General features: G+C 34.9%; 1 protein-coding gene across 1 annotated transcript in view; it reads right to left on the reverse strand.

Moving 5' to 3' along the window:
* The window catches only part of LOC106471395 (putative sodium-coupled neutral amino acid transporter 7), an 8,231-nt gene extending 7,484 nt beyond the window's left edge, over nt 1-747 (reverse strand). Inside the window, exon 1 of the mRNA XM_013931992.2 lies at nt 128-747. Within this exon, the coding sequence (XP_013787446.2) occupies nt 128-317 (190 nt within the window). The 5' untranslated portion in view covers nt 318-747. The remainder of the gene's footprint in view (nt 1-127) is intronic.
* Between the last annotated feature and the right edge of the window lie 680 nt (nt 748-1,427).

The following is a 1,427-nucleotide window of genomic DNA, read 5'->3' on the forward strand; positions in this document are numbered from 1 at the left end:
CTAGCTGCCTTCCCTCTAGTCCACTGCTAAATTAGGGACGGCTAGCGCAGATAGCCCTCGTGTAGCTTTGCGCGAAATTCAAAAACAATGACATATTTATCTATTTTACGTTTTTATAACTTCTTACCTTTTTTCTCTACAGGTGCCGCTGGTAAGACTTTCACTCCAAACTGGTTTTTGTTGAGATCATTTTGAATCCTTTCGAAAGATCGACTTGCCAAAAGCGGGTCAGATTCTTTTGAATCCGGGTGGAACTTCGTGATAATGCCAAACCCCAGTTCGCCATCGCCGTCCGAATTTTTATATTGTACAGACATTGTGTAACAATGTGATGAAATGATCAAAATATCTCTATACCGGGATCAAAAAAGATATGAAAAAATTCTTCGATGTCGGGATCAATAAAGATCAAAATTCTCTATCTCTCTGTACTTGGTAGAATGCTGTCTAATTACAAAATTCAACAATACACGTATTTTTTCTTCATGCTGAAAATAAAGTACACCTATTTCAGTTTAAACTACCGATTGATTGTAGCTTTTAGGAAATTTTACTATCTTATTTAATTTTAAAACAAAATAAAAACCGGTATGAGCCAATTGTAGACTAAGATCGCCGTGTGGACAAAAGAAAATCTTCGTTTCTTGTATAGGAATTTAAAAATAAAAAAGGAAAGATTGAAATAGACGGCAAGAACTAACTAAGACTAAGTTTTTCGAAGTTGTTAGTTTTCAAATAAGTGAAACGAACGTGGTGGTCTGCGTAAAAAGGTGATCCCAAGAATTAAATAACCCAAGTGACGTCACACACTCTCGCTCTCAGGAACTCTGTATTATCCACTAAGCAGGATACAAGATTATTCTCAGATCGAAAGTATTTTCATTCAACCGTGAAACCTTTTTGGCTGATTGGTTGTTTCTCTCACTGCAGACGAACGCTAAAGTTGGTCACGTGGTAGCCACCAATATCAGAGAGAAAACATATTTGTGTTGAGTTTTTCATTCTCGTTATTTCACCGTTTATTGATGCCCTCCGTAAAAACGTCCTAGAGGAATATGTGGAATTGAGTTTTGCACCGAATCCTCGAGGAATGAAATGTCAAAATATATTTCATCTCCAAAAAAACAAAAATACTACATAGCTTGAACCAAGACTGTAAATGATAATTAATATATTATATTAAAGACGCGAAAAAAGTGTATTACTGCATGATCCAAGGCTGTAAATGGTAATTAATATATTATATTAAAGACGCGAAAAAAGTGTATTACTGCATGATCCAAGGCTGTAAATGGTAATTAATATATTATATTAAAGACGCGAAAAAAGTGTATTACTGCATGATCCAAGGCTGTAAATGGTAATTAATATATTATATTAAAGACGCGAAAAAAGTGTATTACTGCATGATCCAAGGCTGTAAATGG

This window comes from Limulus polyphemus, unplaced genomic scaffold (assembly GCF_000517525.1).
Source record: "Limulus polyphemus unplaced genomic scaffold, Limulus_polyphemus-2.1.2 Scaffold4597, whole genome shotgun sequence".
NCBI classification, from domain to species: domain Eukaryota; kingdom Metazoa; phylum Arthropoda; class Merostomata; order Xiphosura; family Limulidae; genus Limulus; species Limulus polyphemus.